At 53.6% G+C, this 18,998-nt stretch overlaps 2 protein-coding genes across 4 annotated transcripts in view; both read right to left on the reverse strand.

The window, feature by feature from the left end:
- Positions 1–1,048: 1,048 nt before the first annotated feature.
- CUNH1orf115 (chromosome unknown C1orf115 homolog) lies at positions 1,049–11,581 on the reverse strand. The gene is made up of 2 exons (XM_045817231.1): positions 11,249–11,581; positions 1,049–3,525 (listed from the first exon to the last, which is right to left on the reverse strand). Exons 1-2 carry the CDS (start codon positions 11,525–11,527, stop codon positions 3,406–3,408), a joined length of 399 nt encoding a protein of 132 aa, XP_045673187.1. The 5' UTR covers positions 11,528–11,581; the 3' UTR covers positions 1,049–3,405.
- A 6,640-nt stretch (positions 11,582–18,221) lies between these two features.
- MARK1 (microtubule affinity regulating kinase 1) overlaps positions 18,222–18,998 on the reverse strand; it is a 71,960-nt gene continuing 71,183 nt past the window's right edge. For all 3 annotated transcript variants that reach the window (XM_045816876.1, XM_045816868.1, XM_045816859.1), the window contains one exon: positions 18,222–18,880. In XM_045816876.1, the coding sequence (XP_045672832.1) occupies positions 18,526–18,880 (355 nt within the window). In that variant the 3' untranslated portion in view covers positions 18,222–18,525. The remainder of the gene's footprint in view (positions 18,881–18,998) is intronic.

Raw genomic sequence — 18,998 nt, forward strand, 5'->3', positions numbered from 1 at the left:
TGGGGAGGGGCCAGTGCAGACCACCGGCGTGTTAGAGAGCTGTACCCCAGAGGCCTGTATGGTTTTATTAACCGAGGTCACCCCAATACATTCAGTTTTTAAAAAGTGTAAAAAAAAAAAAAACCACGTATAGTTTTTTCCCCATGGGTGAGTCCCCTGCAAAAAAAAATGGTGTTGCCTCCCACTTTCTGCTTCAGCTGTAACTCTAAACATCTCCCTCGGGAAGGACAGTGAAAGGAAACACGTGCTTTCTCCCCATGGTGGACGGAGCGCGGCGGAGAAAGCCGATCTGGACGGAGGCAGCTCACTCTGGAGCTCAGAGCTGTGACAGGAAGGGTGGCCTCTTGGCTCTGCCAGCTCTTGTGCCCTGATTTTTATGGCTGCTGTGAGCCAGACACTTTTGTTTCTCGAGCCTGGTCAACAGGTTATGCAAGAGGGATCACCTGAGAAACACCTTGAACAAAAGCACCACCGGTCCCAGAGGTGTGGAGTTCTGATCCTACTTCGAGTCTCTAGAGGGAGTTGCAGGGTGGAAGGCAAGGAGCACCCCAGAGGCAGGACTCAGCCAGTGGGCACCCACGCGTGCCCAGCATGGGGCTGGCACCCTACTCAGGCCAGATCCCTGGGTCCCACCTTGGAGCCCCAGTGGCCCTCACGAAGGGCTGTAGTCCCCAGGGGCCAGCATTTCCCAGCTCGGGGAGAGCAATAGCTCCTTCAGAAGCTCCTAGTGAAATGTCTCCCATTCCAAATCAGAGGGTCTGGAAATTTCCATTCTTAACGAAGGGTGAGCTGAGGCTCCTGCACACCGAAACCTCCTCTGCTAGGCTGCTAGAAATTGGCCCCACCCCAAGCGGGGAGAGAGTCAGGCCGCTGTCCCTGGCCCGGGGCCTCAGAGCAGGCCTGGGCTCCTCCTGGCTGGTCCCATGGAGATCCCGCGCCTGGCCTTCCCCTGCTGTAGGAAGTCCTCAGGGTTGGCTGGACACCCACTGCGGACATCTAAGGCAAGGGTAGAATGGGAGGTGGCAAAAAAATCTTGACACACAGAAAATTCAACCAATTGGGGTTTTTATTTACATGATCGGGCAAGGAAGGGATACAAAAGAAGCCTCAAAATCAAACACACAGAAAAAAGAAAAAAAACTTTTTAAATCTCAGTGCTCAGTAGGGTGTGGACCTGGACGTTCAAATGAAATTGAAGAGACAGAAAAGCCTCCAAGGTAACGTGCAACACGGGTGGCCCATCCCGCAGTCAGTGGCCGCTCAGGCTGAGCCTCGGTCTGGGGTTCATCTTCTGTCCCCTGAATCTGGCTGCCAGGACAATCCCTGTCTGGTTTTGACTTTCGACATGTCTGGGTTAATTCTTAACCAGGCTTCAAGAAGTTCAGAGCCCAGTGAACTTGGCCTGACAGTACGTCCAACATGGGGGGCGGGGTGGGCAAGGTCTCCTCACACGGGCCTCAGTAGGTCTCGTCCCTTCCTGGGCTGACGTTGTCATCCCCCCAGAGACTTGGCGGGCGTCTCTGGCGCGGCTCAGCATCTCCGCGTCCCCAGGGGCGGGGGGACGTCCTTCCAGCCCTCCATGGAATCCCTCCGCGGTCCTGCCTGTGGGCAGCGGGCTGGGCTCTCCCGCTGAACCACGCTGCGCTCTCTCTGCCCCTTACCTCTCCCTTCCCCTGCCGCCCCCTGCGGCCAAGTACACTATAATTACCTCGCATGGGTGAAAACGTCCCGTTATCAACTTTCATCATTCGAGCTAAAACAAGAACGTTTGTTTTCTCCTTCCCTCGCCAATATGAATGATGCAGAAACTGGATCCAAGTGTCGTCTCCCCAGGAGCCTCCAAGACAGGAAACGGAGCCGAGCGCCGCCGTCACAGCGTCCTCCTCCTCCCACTCCCTTTTCTCTCCATCTGTCTGTCTCCCCGCCTTCTCCACACCCCAGTGCCACCTGGCTGGGGTTGACTGGTGAAGCATGAGCATGGAGGCCTCCTTGGCATGGCCTGGAAACTTCTAAGGGCAACAGGTGGGTGCTGCCACTGACCCCACAGGCTGGTCAGCAATAACTAGGGGAAACTTTTGGATGTTCTGGAAACAAAGTCAGAACGGTGGCCAATCATGGGGCTTGGCAGAGGGCGTGGGAGGAGGGGCCTCCTCTTCCTTCCACCTTCCTGTCCAATGGGCCAGAGTCAGTCAATGGGTCACCCTGGGGGAGCGTGAGGACCAGGCTGGCCCTGACCTTGAATCAGGTGAGATGTGGTCAGAGCGGGTGGCGCAGAAGAGGAAAGGGTGCTACGAAGGCAGTCCACGTGAGCGCACGGGCTGCAGAGGGTGTCCACCCAGCAGCCACGGCACCTCTGCCGTCAGGCTGCCCCTGGCTCCCTCCCGGGGCCGAAGTCCAGCCCACCCGAGATTCCCAGCACTCAGATCCCAGATCTGGGTCCCGTACCTCCACCTCTCTCCCCTAACCTCCTTCTCGTCCTGCTTCTACTTCCTTTGCACCTGCCTCCTACTTGCTGGTCCGTTCTCTGAATCACACACTTTCATTTCCAGACGCAGCATCTCCCGCGCCCAACACGAAGCGCCCTCCGGCGGCGGCGAGGCGTCGAGACACTGGGCGGAGGCTCCCTCGTGCGTCTGGGCCAGACCGGGCTGGACCGGGCCCATCAGCCTCAGGAGCCCTCCCTGACCCAACCGTTCTCTCCACGCAGCCTGCACTTGAACTCTCCCTCCTTCCTCCCCTCCCTCCCACCGCACACAAGTTCATGTCAGAGAGAGGTGACACTGACAAGCTTTTATCTACTTTAAACAGTCACGACTCGTTGTCAACACAGCTTCAAAGTGTCAGCCTTCAAAGAGACTTTTCTTCCTTCCTTCTTCCGAAGCCTGTAATTAAACTCCCGGAGACAAAGGGCGGAGGAGGAGATGGGGGGCACGTGCCTTCAGAGCAAACTGCGCCTTGGGTGCCCTGAGAACCGCGGCGGGCGGGCCGTGCGTGCCGGTCAGCCCGCGGCCTCTCCGGGAGAAGGTCTCCAACCATGTCTCTCCGGGTGAAAATCCTCCCCCGCCCCCGCCACGATCACCACTCGGCTGCCCACCCACGGGGCTCACCCTGGTGACGGTTTGCCTGCCCCCGCGTGGCTTCAGTGTGAGCAAACTTGACCCCTGGCCCCAGAGGTGACACCAGCCTCATTCTCTGCGGGATTGCCCGGCGCAGCGACCCGTGTCCAGGAAATGTGAAAACACTCAGCAGATGGGTAAAGATGTCCCATTCACAGCAGTCGTCCGATTCGACAGAGAAAGACATTTTTTTTCTTCCAAGTATTTTGTGGCTTCAAGTCTGAGATGCTTCTGGCTCTGCGCGGCTCCCACCGCTCGGGGGCCGTGTCTGCGCCGGGGCAGCTGCCCCCTAGCGGACAAACGACACCACGCTGCCGGTCACGCTGAACGGGGCGGCGTAGGCCGAGGCGAAGCCCTGCAGGCCGAGGACCAGGTAGCGGCACCCTTTGACGACGACCTTCCCCACGTTCTGTTTGCAGGAACCAAGACAGAAGCAAAGAGTTCGGTTAGGCGCCTCCTGCACCGGGGCGATGTGCCTAAAGAAAGCATCACCCTGCTTCCCTCTCCCAGGGCAAAGGAGCGAGTCACCAAGTCCCCGTGTTTGCTGCTCACCCCCCCACCCAGCTGGGAACACGTGGGGGCTCAGGACCGAGGTCACCCCCGTGCAGAGTGATCTTGAGCACATTTCCAGGTACTTCAGAGGTTCTGGAGAGAGCAGAGAGCCCGCTAGCACAAAAACCAGACTGAGTTTGTGTTCCTTTGTAACCAAAGCCGGCTCCCCTTCTCCGTCCCAGCTACGGAACTACGGGACGGGTCATCTGGGGGCAGGGCCTGGTTCTCCTTTATTCCCCTGACCCCAAAGCCCTCCCTGTCTGCTCTCTGCCTCCAGGACACGTTCCTGTCCCAGCCGCGCCTTTGTCTTTTTAAAGTCCCCGATCTCAGACGCAGTGACAAACTCCCGAAGGGCACGGACGGGCCATGCTCTCCTGATCTCTGGCCCCGCTCCCCCTGCTTTTCCGCAGGACCCGGTGCCAGACGGGGGCATCCGGGGATGCGAACCCACAACAGAAGACGCTAGTCCACGGCCAGCGGACTAACACGGACCGCGTGGTTGGCCCCGACCTTCCTCTCTCCTCATCCCCAGCGTCCCTCCCTCATCATTGTCAGTGGTTGCATGCATGTAGGGGGCCTGGATCTCATCATCCACCTGGTCTCTCAGCCCCACGACCTGTGCAGCTCCAATAACCAAGTGACGTGGTGTCTGTCACAACTGCAGATCTCACTCTGACTTCCCTCACGGCCCGGCACCCCTATCCATCTGCCCAATGGGCTGACCTTCCCTCTCTGCCAGGTGCTACTTCTGACCCTTCTCTGTCTCCGCAGGCACCCCCCCCCCCGCCCCGCCTCCAGCAAACACAGACACACACGCAGGGTCGCCACGCCCACGGCAGGTGACCCCACTTTATCTCTCACCGAAAGGGTCAGAAGTCATAGGGGACTCCCTCACCGTCCCACCACCGACCTGGCCTCTCCCACCTCGCCTGTGTCCCCATGCAGAGAGTGGCCCTCGTCCCCCAGGGCCACTCCTGTGACACTTGCTGTCCGTGTCCTCTGTCACCCCAGCCCTGGCTTTCCCCTCTCCAGGATCGCCACTCTCTTCCCCCCATTGCCTAGACCCCACACCCTGCCCGGCCTCCGCTCTCCCTCACACCAAACCAACGGGAAGAGCCGTCCCCACGTACGGCCTCCACGTGGCTCCCACCGCGCTCATCCAGGATGCTAGGCCACGGCCACCTGCCACTGCCACGTTGCCTGACCCAGTGGCTCTTCTGTCCCCACCTCGCAGCAGCTTTGCACACTCCGTGCACAATCATTTGGCCTCTTTGACGCCATATTCCCTTGGTTTCCCCCAACCTTGTGCTCAGCCTTCTTGACTGGAGTGCCCCTTCTGCCAGCCTGTGTCCTGAGTTATCCAGGACTCAGCCCAGGTGCCCTCCCTTCTTTCCTCTCCTTCCTCCCTCCCTCCCTTCCTTCCCTCCCTCCCTCCCTTCCTTCCTTCCTTCCCTTCCTTCCCTCCCTTCCTTCCTTCCTCCCTTCCTTCCTCCCCCCTCCCTCTCTCCCTTCTTCCCTCCCTTATTTGCCAATACCCTCTCCCTAAGTGGTCTCATCCATTTCCAATGACAAGTATTTCCTCAATGCTGATGACTCCCTTGCATCAGGTTCAAATATTCAACTCTCCACGCGAGGTCCGCACTTTCTGAGACCTCCTGACCCCTCTGGCACGTGGCTGCCCACTGCCCCGAGCAACTAAAGCTAACTGGGTACGGCTACCAATATGTTCCCGCTGGCCCTTGGCCAAGAGGCTTCCACAGGAAGACAGGACAGAGGAGTTAAATTTATCTGCGATCATACGGCTGGTAAGAGGAAGAGCTGAAGTTCAATCCCAAAGAATCTCATCTCGGTGTTAAGCCCTGTCCTTAACACCGGTCTGGGAGAGAAGCATCAATGGGTTGCCTCCAGTACGTGCCCAGACTGGGGATCGTACGCACCTGGACCTGGGACCAAACCCGCGACCCACGTATGTGCTCTGACTGGGAGTCAACCCACAGCCTTTCAGTTACGGGACAATGCTCCAGCCAGCTGAGCCACACCCGCCAGGGACGTACTTTCCTTCTTCCTGAAGGCAGAGTGTGACCTTGTGACTCACTGCTTGCAGTCTGGGCTTAAATTCCAGCTCAGTCACTGCCTTAACTGTGCTTGGCCTCAGTTTCCACACCTGTAAAATGGGACTATGCAGTAGCTGTCCCCTTGCGTTGTTAAGAGGATTAAATGGGGTTGCACAAGGAAAGTACTTAGAACAATGCCTGGCACACTTGTGGGCAGTTACTCTGGTTGTAAAATAACCATTTGCCTCTTGTTATTCCACAGTAATTAGGTTTATGGGGCTGATAATAAGATGCTTCAGTATCTGTTCAGGAAAGTTTCTGAAGCGTGTACTTCCCTACGGTAGTCCTCACGACAGCAGAATGAAGGTGGGGAGGTTACACTGTATCCCCGCACGCAGAAGGGGTCTGGGGGTTCCCTTCGCTCCCTCGGGGGCTAAAGCAGCAGCATGGGAGAGCCAGGTCACATCAGTGGCTTCTCTAGACACTGACCCCCCGGGACGCTGCCCAGGCGACTTCTCCATGAGAGCTTAGGGTGTGTGTGTGTGTGTGTGTGTGTGTGTGTGTGTGTGTTAGGGGTGGTGCTGCTGAGAGACACAGCTCTACAAAGGTGTGATAAGTCTCAGCAGGAGAATTCACTTACCTGTTTGAAATAACGACAACAACAGACTTGTCCTCTGGGAGCAAGTCTAACAGCCAAGAGCACCCTGCGTCCACGATGCCACTGGCATCGCAGATGGCCCGAGTTAACCTCCACATTTGGGGTACTTGTACCCCCATTTCCTTCATCCTGCTATTTTGAAAAACTGCTTGTCACTTCATCTTTGCCACTTAATGAGGGGGGGGGGGAAGCTACTAAAATAGCTCATTAGCGGGAACACTGTCAAAGCGCAGAGTTGAGGAAACGGGAGGAAAGAAATTCGAAACATCTACCAAGGGCCCTTTTCATGGCATTCGAGAGACGTTTTGAACCCTTGGATTCGAGTAGAGCTCTCCACCCAAATCCTCTGTCAGAGGGGCACAGGGGCGTGGGGGACACGGGAGGGTGTGGCAGGTGGAATAACGACCCCCCCCCGCCCCCAAAGGTGTCCTCGTCCTAATCCCCAGAGTAAGGGAACGTGGTCCCTCACATGGGACAGAGACTTTGCAGATGTGACTAAATTAAGGGTCTCGAGATGAGATGACCCTGGACTTTCCAGGAGGGCCCCATCGCTGTAAGGACCCCCACAACTCTACAGGACTCTGAATAAGGACCGTGGTCCTTACAAGAGGGATGTAGGGGACTCAGACGAGGCAGAGGGGCAGGGGTTTGTGGGTGCTGTGCCACTGGCTGTGAGGATGGGGGCAGGGGCCCCTGGAGGCTGGAACCGGCAAAGAAATGGGTCCTCTCCTGGCGCTTCCAGAAGGCACTGGCCCTGCCGACACTGTCACTCAGGGGCGGGGGGGGGGGGACTGATTGTGGGCGTCTGGGTTCCAGAGCGGTAGAGAATAAATGTGTGTGGTCTGGGCCCGCAACGTCTGTGGTCTTGGCCAGGAAACCATCTCTCAGCAAGGCCCACGTTCCCCGAAACGCAAGCGTGGGGTCTTCGGTTGGCACGTTCTGTCGGGACGCAGGCGCAAAGCTGAGGGGGTGGAGTCAGCGACAGAGGCTGACGTTTTCTGAGTCAGAGCTCACGAAACACGGATCAAAAAAGGAACGGGCCCCCAGGGCCTCTCCTCCACCCCCTGCGCCAAAGCTGCGAGACCCTTGTCACCTGCCACACGGGCTCTGAGGCGGCCACGCGCAATCCCTCCTGCACCCCTCACCACAGCCCTGGTATCGGCCCACGCGACAGAGGAGGAAACTGAGGCAGGGAGTCGAGCACAGCCCGAGGCGGCAGGGCAGTCTGGCTTCACTGCCGGAGTCCTGACCAGCTGCTCAGAACGTGGTGGCATTTGTCTCCCTCTCGAGCCAAAGGCTGTTCCACACCCTTTGTTTTCCGTCTCCCACTCGCTCCTAACAGCTCGATTAACAACATCTAACTCCTTTCCTTACCCACACCTCTTCTGCGGCTCTCCCAGGTGCCCGGGAAGGTCACCTCTTATTTTAAGCCAAGTGTTGGGGTGGCTCCCCTCACCCCACCTGCTCCTGCTGCTCTCTGGCTGTGCAGCCTTGAGCAAAAAGCTTCACTTCCATAAACTTCCTTTGCTGCGAAGTGAGGTCCGCCGTTTTCCAAGGTTTTTGCGAGGATTCGGAGGTGCTCCCCATGACTGGTGCGCACAGCAGGGGGCAGGCACCCTGGGGGGCACAGCACGTGCATCTCCCCCCCGCCAAGCCCAGAAAACGGCACTGCAAGGACGAGTGCACCCTGTGAACACCAGCAGGCATGGTTACCTAAAATCAGCTGGGAACGCCGCCTCCCTGGGAGGGGCCATGGGGCAGTGGGGGGTGGGGAGCCAGCCAATCCTTTCAGAGGTCACCAAGGCCAAACATTCTTCTGTGCACAGAAGCAGGAAGGGACTTGGGTGAAGGAGTCGAGCAGTTCCACCAATGGGAACTTGAATCACCCTCCCTGGAAGGAGGGGCCAGCCCTCCATGGTAACAGCAGAAATGCTTCTGCAAAATGCATCCTCCGGTGAGTTCCTCCCCGTGCAGACAGGCCGCGTGCACCCACACAGCCTGCAGGGTCTAGCCTGCTCCTGCAGGGTCTAGCCTGCTGCACACCCCGGCTGCGAGCCTGCACACAGTGTGACAAAGGGCACCCTGCGGCAGTTGTTACCAGCGGTAAGTAAAGTACTTTTACAGGCAGCAGGCTCCAGGCTCCTCCAGTGCTACAATGTAACCATGGCTGGGGCCTCGCCAGGTAACTTTGTCAGCTCTGTTATCATCTTATGAGACCGCCGTGGTGGTATAGGTGACCTGTGGTTCGCCGAAACGTCGTTATGGAGTACAAGACTGTCACGGGGAACTGTCTGCAGGTCACTCCCTATTCCACTGGGCCCAAGTACGGGGACGTCTCCCCAAGTGATGAAAGCAGGGGGAATCCCCTCCCCCCATTTCTAGCTGAGCTGTGGCTGTTCTCTCGATCTCAGCAAAGAAGGGTCAGCTATCTTCCTCTTCTAGGTTGGAACTGAACCAGTTGCCCTCTTGGTTGCTTTAGGGGAAAAGATATGAAAGGAGAAGCGGCTCTTCTGAGAGCAGAAAGGGCACCAACGCTGACGTGACAGTGTCGTCTGCCCTGGGCGAGTCTGCTGAGCTGGCGCGTGACCCTGCAGGGCTTTCACGAAACCTCATCTCTGCTCGCACTGGCCGCGCCCCCTTGAAGGCCATCCCTTGTCCACCTGGTCAATTTCTTCCCCTTCTCCTTCATGGAGGTGAAATCCACACAACAGAATGTAACCATTTGTAAAGCAGACAATTCAGGGGCATCCAGCACATTCACGATGTTGTGTGCCCCGCACTTCTATCTACTTCCGGGGCATTGGCATCGTCCCTGAAGGACACCCACGCCCATTAGACAGCTGCTGTCCTGCCCCCACCCCCAGACCTTGGCGACGCCCAGTCTGTGATCTGTGTCTCTGGCTTTCCCGATGTTGGACCTTTTATACAAATGGAATCGTGCATACATGCCACACGTGTCCTTGTGTGTGTCTTTGTGTGTGTGTCTGGCTTCTTTCACTTAGCGCAGTGTTTCAGAGGTTCATCTGTGTTATCGCATGTATTAGTACTTCATTCTTCTTATGGCCGAATAATATCGCATGCTACATAGGCCTCCCACCTTGTTTATTCACGGATCAGTCGACGAACACTTGGATTGTTCCTACTTTCTGGCCACTGTGGATACTGTTGCTACGAATGCATGTGAATTTGTTTAGACACCTGTTTTCCATCCTCTGGGGCACACACCTAGGCATGGAATTACTGGATCATGTGGCAGATCTATGTTTAATTTTTTTTGAGGGACTGCCAAATTGTGTGCCGCAGCATCTGCGCCATCGACGACTTCCGCCAGCAAGTCGCAAGAATTCCCGCTGCTCCATGTCCTCATCAACACTTGGTGTTTTCTGTGTGGCGTGTGCGTGTGTCGGTAACATCCGTCCTGGTGCGAAGTAGGACCTCATGGTCGTTAGCCTGCGAAACCTTCACTCGTCCTTCTGTGCACAGTCGTCGTGTCACCATTGGCTTGCAAATCTCCCCGACTTTACATCCTTGTCCCTGAGGGCCACCTGCCCGGGCTCTGGACCGCCCAGCCCCAGCCATGCGTACAGGGGCTGTGGGTTTCTCCAGGGCCCTGCTGCATCGTGCCCATTTTGATGTCCCTGGTGCTTAGCGCAATGCCTGGCACATAGGAAGGACCCCCCAAGAGCATCTTTTGAGGCAGCCTCTGAGCTGAGATGTCCACATTATCGGCTCCCCATTTGCTGAGAGGCAGATGCTGGCTTCTCTGGGCTCACCTGGGACCAGGAGGGAGATGACTAGCCCTGGCATGACTCAGCCGGCAGGTCCCAGCCTTATGGTTTCTATGAACGCATTTTACAGCTGCCTGCCTGCTCGTACACTGTTCCCAAAGCTGCTGACGTACCTTTAGAGAGGATGACAAACCCAAGCTTGCAGGTATGGACACGGGCTGGTTTCAGGTGCGATAAGAGCCACTCCAGGACACAGATAACAGGATAATAAACCAGATGAGGCCCTTGTCCTTTGGCCACGACACAATTAGTTTTGAGATTTGCTTCTGGGCAGCAGAGCCCAGCCCCAGGAGCAGGGACTGCCGTAACTTCAAACGCTTCCAGGCAGGTCTCGGAGGAGAAAACTGTCCTTTTTATCCGACATTCACGTCCACGTCTCTTTCTTCTCGTCTCTCTGTCTCTCCTCCTCCACACCCACAATGCAGGCAAACGGCAGTGTGTCCACAGACCCCAGAGAAGCACACGGATAACTGTGCATATCTGTGTGTATAAGGAGCCCTCGGGGCCTTTGAAAGAGCCTTGGGGGTATGTAGGGCAGAAACAATTCTCAGCTGGTGGGAGAGCTGGAGGGGATGTGGCCGAAAACAGAGAAACTGGGCTGCAACTCAGTACTTTCCGACTGGGTCACCTTCTACAATCCACCCGACCACACCCAGGCCTCAGCGTTGCCACCTGTAAACGGGGGACGCTGAGTTTTGTCCTGCCCACCACTCGCAAGGGGGTGTAAGACACACCGAAGATAAGAGCCACCTTGGCGAGCGACCCTTGGGACTATCAGCAGCCGGGTAGCGGGTCGCCCGGTGCCCAGTGACACCTCTGCTTCAGTTTCTGTCATCCCTTGAAACTTTCCTGTTACTTTCCAGGTCACAGGCGGAGCAGTCTGGGGGGGTGGGGGGGGATGGCTTCAGTGCTGGGCAACGGGTGGTTGTGGGGGGCTGACGGGGACCCCGGGGGAGCTCAGAGAGGCTGCGCGCCGTCACGGGTGGGGACCAGACTCCAGCTCTCCCTGGGGACAATTGGGAAGCCCGGGCCCCGGACGCCCCGCACCGACGACCAGCAGGGCAGAGGGCGGGGGCCTACCTTGCCGTACTTCTTCAGCTTCTGCCGGTACTTCTTCTTGGGCTTGTCGCCCGGCGCGGGCTCCTCCAGCGGCTCGTAGCGCTCGGGGAGGACGGCCAGGTGCACCCGCCGCGCGCTCCGCGCCCCCGGGCGCCCCGCGCTCGCTGCGCTCTCCGCCGCCTCGTCTTCCAGCTCCAGGTGCTCCAGGATCGCGGCGGCCTCCTCGACCCTCTGCCCCCGGGGCCCGCGGCGCGGGAGGCTGCTGGCCGCCTTGCTCCGGAGTCTAGCTCCCACCGCCATGACGCCGTGGCCCCTCGGGCGAAGCTCGGGGTGTGAAGGCACCAACCTTTGCTCCCCGCCCACGGCGCCGCCCCAGCCCGGACGGAGCGGGGGACTTGAGGTCGCAGCGCCCCCTGGCAGTGGGGCCCGGGGTTGCCGCGGCTCCGACGGGGCCTGGCCTCCGGGTGGCCAGCGCGCCCAGCCCCATCCGCCCTAGTCCCCACCAGTGGGCCAAGGGGACACCCCGAAAGGGCAACGCACCACGAACTTCTAAACCACGTTCAACCGCACTCGGCACGAAATAAATGAACCCCAGATGAACAGACTTCCTGTGCCCACATGCAAACTGGCAGCGATGACGATGAAGATGATCATACTCAATGCTGCCAAAGGTATGGCGACATGGTCGTGACAATGCAATATTCCTGGGGTGCAAACTGGTGACAAGCTTTTGGGAAGGCCACCAGAAAACAGTTATCAAGAGTCCTGAAAAACGGCCACACCGTTCCAGGCACCTCTCCTAAGGAAATACTCAGAAAGGCACCGCAGTGCGTCTGTGGTGTTAACCGCAGCCGGACTTCTGTGAAAACGTGGATCGGACCGAGGCGGTGGGGTAGCTCATCCTGGGAGCTGTGCGTTCTCAGTGCCTGTGAGGCCCACCCGTTCAGGGGGCCTGATTTCGTGTGTGGGCAAGTATCTTCACCTTCCTGGCAACTTGGAGTTAAAGTACAAAATAGTGAGTCGTTATTTCAGTACTATTTAAATATTTTTTTAAAATGTGTGATATGTTTAAGAGTGATTTGTATATTGCTATAAATACATAAAACATTTATACTTTGGCATACTAGAATATTAAAAACTACCTTTGTGATTAAAATTTATTTTTATTTTTAAAGTATTTATTTATTTATTTTTAGAGAGAGGGGAAGGGAAGGAGAGAGGAAGAGAAACATCATGTGTGGTTGCCTCTCACATGGACCCCCACTAGGGACCTGACCTGCAACCCAGGCATGTGACCTGACTAGGAATCGAACCTGTGACCCTTTGGTTCGCAGCCTGCGCTCAGTCCACTGAGCTACACCAGCCAGGGCTGTGATTACAATTTAAAATGTATAATCAAGTCATTAGTAAGTTAAATTGAAAACACAGAAATGTTTAATTTACTGTAAGAATTGGTCTTGAATGTAGTTGAAGTACTTGAAAAGAAAATCAAATATATCAAGTTTGTAAAAGCCACTTAAAGTGTTTCAGATAGTTAAATTAAGTAAATGGTAAAAGCCCCTTGTAGTGATGGTTAAACTTTATTAGATTTGTAAATACAATAGAATAATACACGAGTTGAATTTCAAAGGTTACTGGAAGCTAGATTTGTAGATTTGTGAACTTACTAATGTAACTATTGATTTATAAACTAAAGTAGACCCTAGTGGTCCCTTTTCTGGGCACAAAACTGTGACATTTTGATCGCCCTAAAAGCATCCAGGACGACAAACAATGGAAACGAATTGAGTCCACGAAAAGCCATCGGTCCCTCCCCGTATTCTAAGAGAATACGTGTGTGGTGCAAAAGGAACGGGCTATAAAAGACTGTATCATTTCAGAGTATCGTTTGGAGTATCTCCATGTTTTTTGGCCCTGCCAGATTTGCACAATATGAAAAGAAAATGCAGAAGTCCATCAAGTTCTAGAAAATGGATGAAAGCACTACATTTGGATATGAGGAATACAATGGAATGGAACTGGGTGCCTTTGTAGCCAAATGGAAAGACATTTAAATGACCCACGCGGATGAAAAACAAGTACAAAATCAACCGAAGCGGTGAAGGACGTTAGCCTCCTATCTGTGAGTGGACAGAGTGCGATGTGCTCTTCATTCAGGCTAGGGAATGCCAGCCAAGAGGGGTAATGGGGTGTCTGTTTTATACACAGGTCCGGGGCGGGGGGGCGGGGCGGGGCGGGGGGGCCCTCCCCTGTTGTGGGCGGTAGGATCCAGCAATACATCCAGGACAGGGTTTTTTTTCCTGCCCCCTAGTGGTTCTGTCTGGTAATAACAGGCACCAACAATTTACACTGTGTCAAAACAATGGTATGGCCCAAGACTGGAATTGTTGGACCATATGGTAATTCTATTTTTTTTCTTTTTCAGCTTTATTGAGGTATAATGACCAAATTAGAAACCCACTTTAAGTGTACAACACGATGACTTCATATATGTATACTTCATGAGAGGGCTCCTACCACCGAGTTAACGAACACATCCATCGTCTCGTACACTTTTATTGCTGGGGAGAACACTCCAGATCTGTTCTCTTAGCAAATCTCAGTCGCACCGCACAGTATCACCAACTGCAGTCACCGTGCTGTATGCATTAGATCCCCAGACCTCGTTCATCTTACGTATAAAACTTTGTTCCCTTTTACCGACCCCTCCCTCTTTCCCCACCTCCCAGCCCCTGGCCACCACGATCCTCCTGTTTCTATGGGTTTGACTTTCTTCCTTCCTCACCCCCACCCTTTCTGGGTTTTTTTTCAAGATTTCACATATAAGTGATACCACGCAGCAGTTGTCTACCTGACGTATTTCACGCAGCATAATGCCCCCCCCACCCTCAGATTCATTTCTGTTGTCACAATGGCAAGATTTCCTTTAAGGCTGAATCATATTCCATTGCGTGTACACACGCCAACATCTTTCCTTCATTCACTCATTCATTGCTGGAGTCGGCTCGTCTCCCCAGCTTGGCTATTGGAACCCTGCAATGAGCGTGGGGGTGCAGAGCTGTCCTCGAGGTGACGAGTTCGTGTCTTTGGATGCATGTACCCAGAAGTGGGATGGCTAGGGCATAGGGTTTAGGTCTGTTTTTCGTTTCTCGAGGAACCTCCACACCGTTTTCTCGAGTGGCTGCACCCCTTCACATTCCCACCAACGGGGCACAAGGGTTGCCTTTCTCCCCATCCTCACGAGCGTTTGTTATCACTTCTTTTCTGACAAGTCATTCTGACAGAGAGGAGGCGGTATCTCAGTGAGGTTTTGATTTGCATTTCCCGGACGGTTAGTGATGCTGAGCAGGTACCTGCTCACGTACCTGTCGGCCCTTTCCATGCCTTCTTTGAAAAATGTATGGGAGTCCTTAGCCCATTTTTAGATCACGTTATTCTGTGTGCTACTGAGTCACAGGCATTCCTTGTATATTTTTGACCGAACCCTTGTTCCAGGTCTGTGATTGGCAGTATTTGCTCCCGTCTATCAGCTGCCCTCTCACTGTGTTGATGGTTTGTTTCCTCTGCGATGCAGAGGCTTTTCTGGCTGGTGTCGTCCCACTGCTTTATTTTGGCTTTTGTTTCCTTTGCTTTCGGTGTCAAATTCAAAATGTCATTGTCAAGACCAGTGTTAAGGAGCTTATTACCTCTGTTGGGTTTCTTCGAGTGTTTTACAGTTGCAGGTCTTGTGTTCATGTCCTTTCATCCTTTCTGAGTAGATTTGTGTGTGCGTGTGCGTGTGTGTGTGTGTGTGTGGGTAAGGTGGAGGTCTACTTTCATGCATGTGCATGTGGCTGTCGTTTTCCCAACACCATTTACTGAAGAGCCGTATCTTTCCCCCCAACGTGTATCCAGGTCAAAAAAATCAATGGACTCTGAGTGCATGGGTTTGTTACTGGGCTCTCTATTCTGCTCTGTTGATACATGTGTCTGTTTTTACTCCAGTGCCAGACTGTTTTGATCACTGTAGCTTTGTAACATAGCCTGAAGTCCAGGCATGTGTTGCCTCCAGCTTTGTTCTTCTTTCTGATGATTGTTTTAGCTACTCAGGTCTTTCGTGGTTCCATACTATGTTTGGAACTGCCTTTTCTATTTCTGTGAAAAAAAATGCCATTGGAATTCTGATACGGACTGCACTGACTCATTGGGTCCCTTTGGGCAGTATAGACCTTTGAACGATATTCATTCTTCCAATCCGTGCACACGGGACATCTTTCCACTTATTTGTGCCTCCTGATTGCCCCTCTGACCACCAATCAAGTCCACGCCGAGACTGCCGCTCAGTGTTGTATGAAATCTGCTCCTGACCCACCCATGGGCACCTCGGCAGCCCCTGGAATAAGTCGTGCACTTCTGGCACGTGCCTTACAACCATGACAGACTCCAAGCCCTCTTCTCAAGTATTCCTGCCACCTAAAGAGTCTTTCCCACCCACCTCTTACATGTTACCCATCATTCGCATCCCTCCGGAGGGCTCTCCTTCTCATGTCCAAAAGGAGCTCACCTGTCTCCGAACTCCTGTGGAAACTATCTATCTGCTGGGGCTGGCTTGAACACTCTGTTGCTTCTTGCTTGGGTGTGATTTGTTGCTCTCGTCTTGTGTGTTCACACTTGGTCTTCCCGAGTGGACCAAAATCTTGGGAGAAGAAAAACAACCTCGGACAATGCCTTTATATTTCTTAATGGACAATAGGTCCCTCCATAGATATTTTAAAAATTAAGGCACAGGCCGCCTTGATTATTTCAGAGCTGCTGACGGAATCACTGACTTACGGCAAACTGGTGCCTCACTTATCACATGTTTATCTTCGTTGCCCAAGTGGTACTGCTGATCAAAGTCACTTCATAAGAAGGCCTCTCGGGTTTTAAATCAAATTCTGCCTTAGAGAATACTATTGGGTCAAAGTTCTGAAACATGGTTCATATCACTTACTAAGTTGTAATTTCTCAGATTAATACTGTGCCCCAGTGTCTACATAATAATTAATGTAATATTAGGGGTGTTCTATCAAATAACATTTAAACAGGGGCCCAGGACATCCTGCTGTCACACAGCCAGTGAACCTAACCTGGAATTTATTTCTGTAAACATGTTATAAAATTCCTTTAAATCTTCGAGAACACTCATATGCTCTTGTGAATATATAAAGCCGGAAATCTGCAGTGACTATCAAGATTTCATTTTTAATTCATAAAAAACAATGAAGTCAATTTCCACGCCACAAACTCAGAAGAGTTGGTCCGAATGAGCAAAGGTCAAAAACAACCAGGTTCTACCTTGGGAAAGGCACCATGTCTGTTTTCATACAACCATCGCAACAAGAAGAGCTCCTCCAAAAAGATGGAAATTTTTTTTGTCATGACAACAGCCTGAAAACCTGCGTAACTTCACCCGCTGCCGGCTACATTTAGAATGCACGACACACACTCCCCCTAGAGAACACTTTCGTAGTAGAAAAACAGGTCATGTGCATTCTGATAAAGAGCAAAAGACAAGTGCTTTATTACGAGAACTATTCAAGTAGAGTTTCAGTGTGCACCAGTGGAAGTGAGATTTGCAGCAGGTTTTTGGAATGAGCACTCGGGGAAAAGGGGGCTACACAGTCGTCCTGGTTTTCCAAACACCGCCCTCTGCGGCGGCGAAACGACGCTTCGCTTGTGAATGGAACTGGTACAGAGGAGAGCGACCTCGCATCGGATGGAGCGCAGGACGCAAGATCCCTCCCGGTCTGGGAGCCGTGGGGCCGGCACGTCGCCTGCACCGAGAGTTCTCTCACGGAGGCTGGAACCACAGGAGTCACCACAGCTTCGGCTGTCTTTCAACGGATGAAATTCGAGTACGCTTTCTAGTTCTCGGGAGTGTGCAGACGAGGCCCGTACGCAGGTATTACAGGAAGTACGACTGTTAAATGACACTGCATGGCCAGCTTCCGAGGCTAATTCAGTGTAAGATACCAAGTATTAAAATGTGCCTTTACTAGCAGCTTTACATCGCAAAGATCACGGATTCTGAAAGGAGAGCGGGCGAACGCCCGATTACAAAGCTGCACATTGGACGCATAAGGATGGGGAATAGATACAGGAGATCCGGCAAAACAGTCAGAACAAACGGGTCGCAGGAGAACAAACGGAGTGACCACATGAGCATTAACCAATCGTACAGACTGTTGTTATAAATAGTTACATTTTGCTCAAAAGTCTTGTAAGTACTTGCAGATATGACCGGGTTGGGGCGAGGATGAAGAGGGTGTGAGGAGGAAGAGGGAGCCTTCCCAGGGCCAGCCGGTTCCTAGGGGGCCTGATTTCCTAACGGCTGGGGTGGCCAGCGCTGCTGAGATGAGTGTGTGCTACCCAACGGCCCCGATGGTTATTGTCCCACGATGACACCGCGGGGTGGGGGAGGCGGTGAACGGAAGTGACCGTTTCCACCATCACAGCCAGATGGAGTACGGATTCTTTTTCATGTGGCTGCTGCAATTAGCAGTGGGTCAGAAAACACATTCAAGTTCAACAGAAATTGGACGTAGGTTTCACTTCCCCCGCAATGCCTCTTTGCTAGCTCAAGGCAAAGCTGGAATTTGTGTTCATGTACTTTCTTTCCAAAGCTCTTAAGTGCCAACACTGTAAACGTTGTGTATCTTCTCAACTAAAACCTTATCAGGTAACCAGGAGAGGAGCAAAGGTAAGTGGAAATACTTCTGTGTATAATAAAGCTGATCTATTCGTCAGCTTCCGTTTCCAATTTAAATGCGATTTGAAAATCAATGTTAAAAGTCCGTGCTACCGTCATAAAGACTATTTCTGGGCACTCTTAATTCTGGACACAAGTTGCAAACTTGCGTGACGGAGGTAAGAATTTAAAAAACTCACCTGAATGTTAGTAACAGGGAAGAATACTTCCAACTCAACGCATCAAGGGTACATTTATGTGCAGAGATCTAGACAGCTATACAAGTTTTTAAGCAATCATCTGTTTTATTATACAACTCTATGAACAGAAAATGAACAGAAATACACAATATACTTACCTGTACATGTGAACCTACTTTTGCTTTTAGCTACAGATATTTATTATAGTTCATATTGACTTTAATTTTACAGTCCATCACTATGTATAACCTTATTGCATTAAGGGCAAATTCTACATGGGGGGAGGGGCGGGATTCACAGGCCAGCGACAGGAGGAGGCGTCACCCGGACGTTCAAACTCCGTCCCTCGTGCGGACGCATCTTCCCTGACCCTGCCCACCTGAGCGTCCTTACAGCTTGAGCTCATTGGCTATCTTAGATGCGATGTTCTTAAAGGCGATGGACGTGCCCGATATCCGCTTGAAGCGGACCCCGTTCAGGGACAGCCGCGGCAGTTTGCACACCTCCATCTCCCACTGCGCCAGGCTGTCCTGCCTGGCGTCCCCGTGCACGCACAACAGCAGGAACCTCTCCTTCTGCTCGTAATCGCAGTTGTTGGCGTCCAGCACCTTCCGGATCTCCCGCATCATGTCGTGGGGGTCCATGGAGCTGGTGGTCTTCATGCTCCAGGTGAAGCGCAGGGAGCGGGGCTTGGCGTCTTTGGCCTCTTCCTTGTCCCTGTCCTTGGGCTCCCCGGATGTGCTTCTGCAAGGGCAGGGCGGAGGGGAAGAAGGCAGACAAGAATTCCGTTCAGCAGAGCGACGGGGACACACGCGAACCCTCAGCGGTCATATCATGCAGGGCTTAAAAAAGCGATCTAATT

This window comes from Phyllostomus hastatus, unplaced genomic scaffold (genome assembly GCF_019186645.2).
Source record: "Phyllostomus hastatus isolate PE091 unplaced genomic scaffold, TTU_PhHast_1.1 phas_contig_148, whole genome shotgun sequence".
In the NCBI taxonomy this organism is placed as follows: Eukaryota; Metazoa; Chordata; class Mammalia; order Chiroptera; family Phyllostomidae; genus Phyllostomus; species Phyllostomus hastatus.